A 2,483-nucleotide genomic window follows, 5' to 3' on the forward strand; every position below is an offset into this window, starting at 1 on the left:
TGAAATTTGGCACAGCTAAGAAGAACAATAAATATATCAATGTAATTTGTGTTTGAATATTTTAGTACTACTTTTAAATTGTTCTGTTGTTCAAGTATACTATTTTAATTTTCGTTTGAATGGTAAATGGTATGGAACTAATTGTTGTGTAACCGTATGATTTAATGTTAGCTTTTTAATATTATAACAATTGTCAAAGTTTTTTCTAAATATTATGATATAACATTATGTAATAGTATGTCACTAAAACAATTTGACTGCATTTTTGTTTGAATATATTTGTGAATAAATATTAAAACAACTATGGTTATATATATATATATATATATATATATATATATATATATATATATATATATATATATATATATATATATATATATATATATATATATATATATATATATATATATATATATATATATTTATATATTGTAACGTCCCCTTTAATAATTAGACTTACTTAAATGACACGTCACACAATATAATATTACGAGCAAAGGATCAGAGTATAAACTCACTCCTTAAGAATCATAAATCCTGAGTCTAGGACTAACCATGTTATGTGTATTAAAGGTTGCTAATCCTTGGGGAATTAGAGACTTGACCAAGAACTAAGTAGAATGAATAAGATGGGTATCTTATTTATATATATTCTGTTAATTTATCTATTATTTCTAATTTTTATCAGCTCACCCTATTTGTTTGTGATTGGCGATGATCGTGTAATTCGTTACACGGGAGTAGGTGATGCTGAGGGTGCTCAGGCGACAGAGTGAAGGCTAGTTGGGATTAGAGGTAGGGATATTTCTACCATGCTTTCATTATGTTTTGAAATTTTGGAATTGTATCGACATTATGATTTACTTTCATATAAATTTTGGCGAGCGTTTACACATTTTAAATTTTCCCGCTTTGGGAATAATAAAATTACGACTTTTGAATTTCACTTTATATATTTGTTTATTTTAATTAAGTAATATTCCTTAGGGATGTTACATTTGGTATCAGAGCAAATGTTTTTCAAATTTTTGGGAGTTTGGGAGTGAGCTGATCGTGTTTCCTCTATGGAACTTGTGTATGTTATTGATTGTTAACAATTGCATATTTCTTTTTATAATTGGAGTTGTTTAATGTTAACAACTGAAAAATGTGGCGTGCACATGCAATGACAAATAGGAGGCGTAGGAATAACGCTGGGGCTGATGAGATCGCGAATGCAAATCATAGGATGGTAGATGCGAGGCAGCCCATTGTAGCACAGCCAAGGGCGATGATTCATGCGCCACAAGCCGGCGAAGTTTACTGGCAAAGCCACCCCGGATGAGGCAAATGCGTGGCTGCGTGAATATGAGAAGATCTTGAGGGTGATAGAGTGCTCTAAGGCTCAGAAAATCACCTTTGCCACCTTCCTGTTGGTGACAGAGGCAGAGTACTGGTGGATGGGGATGCAACAGCAGATGCAGACCCGTGAGGAGGAGGTAAACTGGGTTAACTTCAGGAGGAGGTTCTTGGAGAAGTACTTCCCCGACAACGCTAAGCATGAGCGCGAAGCTGAGTTCCTCACCCTGCAACAAGGGAGTATGTTGGTGCAGGCATATGTGGAGCGATTCGAGTACTTGGCGAGGTTCTACTCGCAAACGGTTACTGAGGAATGGCACTGTAGGAAGTTCGAGGGGGGCTGAAACATGAGCTGCAGCGATTCATTGTGCCACGGAGGGTCAAAGAGTTTCACGTCTTGGTTGAGCAGGCCAAAAGCATCGAGCAGCTGAAGATGGGGCCCAACAGGGTCAGTCGACATCAGAAGATCAACACTGAGGGTAGACAGTAGAAGAAGCCCTACAGTAGACCCCAATCAGCTTCTCAGAGGCTACGATGCTATAACTTGGGGGGGAGCACCTGAGGAAAGATTGTACTCAATCGACGGGCAATGGGGGAAGTAATGCTAGCACTCATAAGTGTTATGCTTGTGATCAGCCAGGACATTTTGCTAATAAGTGTCCTAATAAGAAGACCGCCTCTGGTTCACGATCTCAGCCACCTTCTTCCGAGAGATAGATAACAGTAGGCCGGGTATTTTCCATGACCAATACAGAGGCCACCCGGTCAGGTAATCTTATTCTTGACTATTGTTTTTTATGGGGTAACAGTGTGTTACTGTTGTTTGATTCAGAAGCTTCACACTCCTTCATATCCCACGATTGTATGAAAAAGCTGGGATTGTTGACTCGTGATCTGGGATGCGAATTACTAGTATCTACGCCAGCATCTGTGTAACGTCCTAGCCGGAAATTACTTATTAAAAATAAAACAAAATAAAATTTAATTAAACAACCTCATTTATTATTAACCATTCCCAAAATGCGGGAAAATTTTAAAACCTTAAGTTCAACGCGCCCAAACAGATAGAATAATTCACGACAATATCGTATTACAATTCTAATTAACTATAAAACTATTACAATAAATCAATAGTCTAATAA

At 36.8% G+C, this 2,483-nt stretch overlaps 1 protein-coding gene across 1 annotated transcript; it reads left to right on the forward strand.

Moving 5' to 3' along the window:
• Positions 1–1,280: 1,280 nt before the first annotated feature.
• LOC146881716 (uncharacterized) lies at positions 1,281–1,685 on the forward strand. The gene has a single exon (XM_085669322.1). The coding sequence runs from the start codon at positions 1,281–1,283 to the stop codon at positions 1,683–1,685; it is 405 nt and encodes a 134-aa protein (XP_085525448.1).
• The last annotated feature ends 798 nt before the right edge of the window (positions 1,686–2,483 follow it).

This window comes from Vigna unguiculata, chromosome 11 (genome assembly GCF_037176805.1).
Source record: "Vigna unguiculata cultivar grain cowpea cultivar isolate G323 ecotype 2 chromosome 11, ASM3717680v1, whole genome shotgun sequence".
In the NCBI taxonomy this organism is placed as follows: Eukaryota; Viridiplantae; Streptophyta; class Magnoliopsida; order Fabales; family Fabaceae; genus Vigna; species Vigna unguiculata.

Excerpts from the sequence above, each read along its gene's own strand:
- LOC146881716 (XM_085669322.1), top strand. The coding sequence starts at position 1,281 with ATGCGCCACAAGCCGGCGAAGTTTACTGGCAAAGCCACCCCGGATGAG.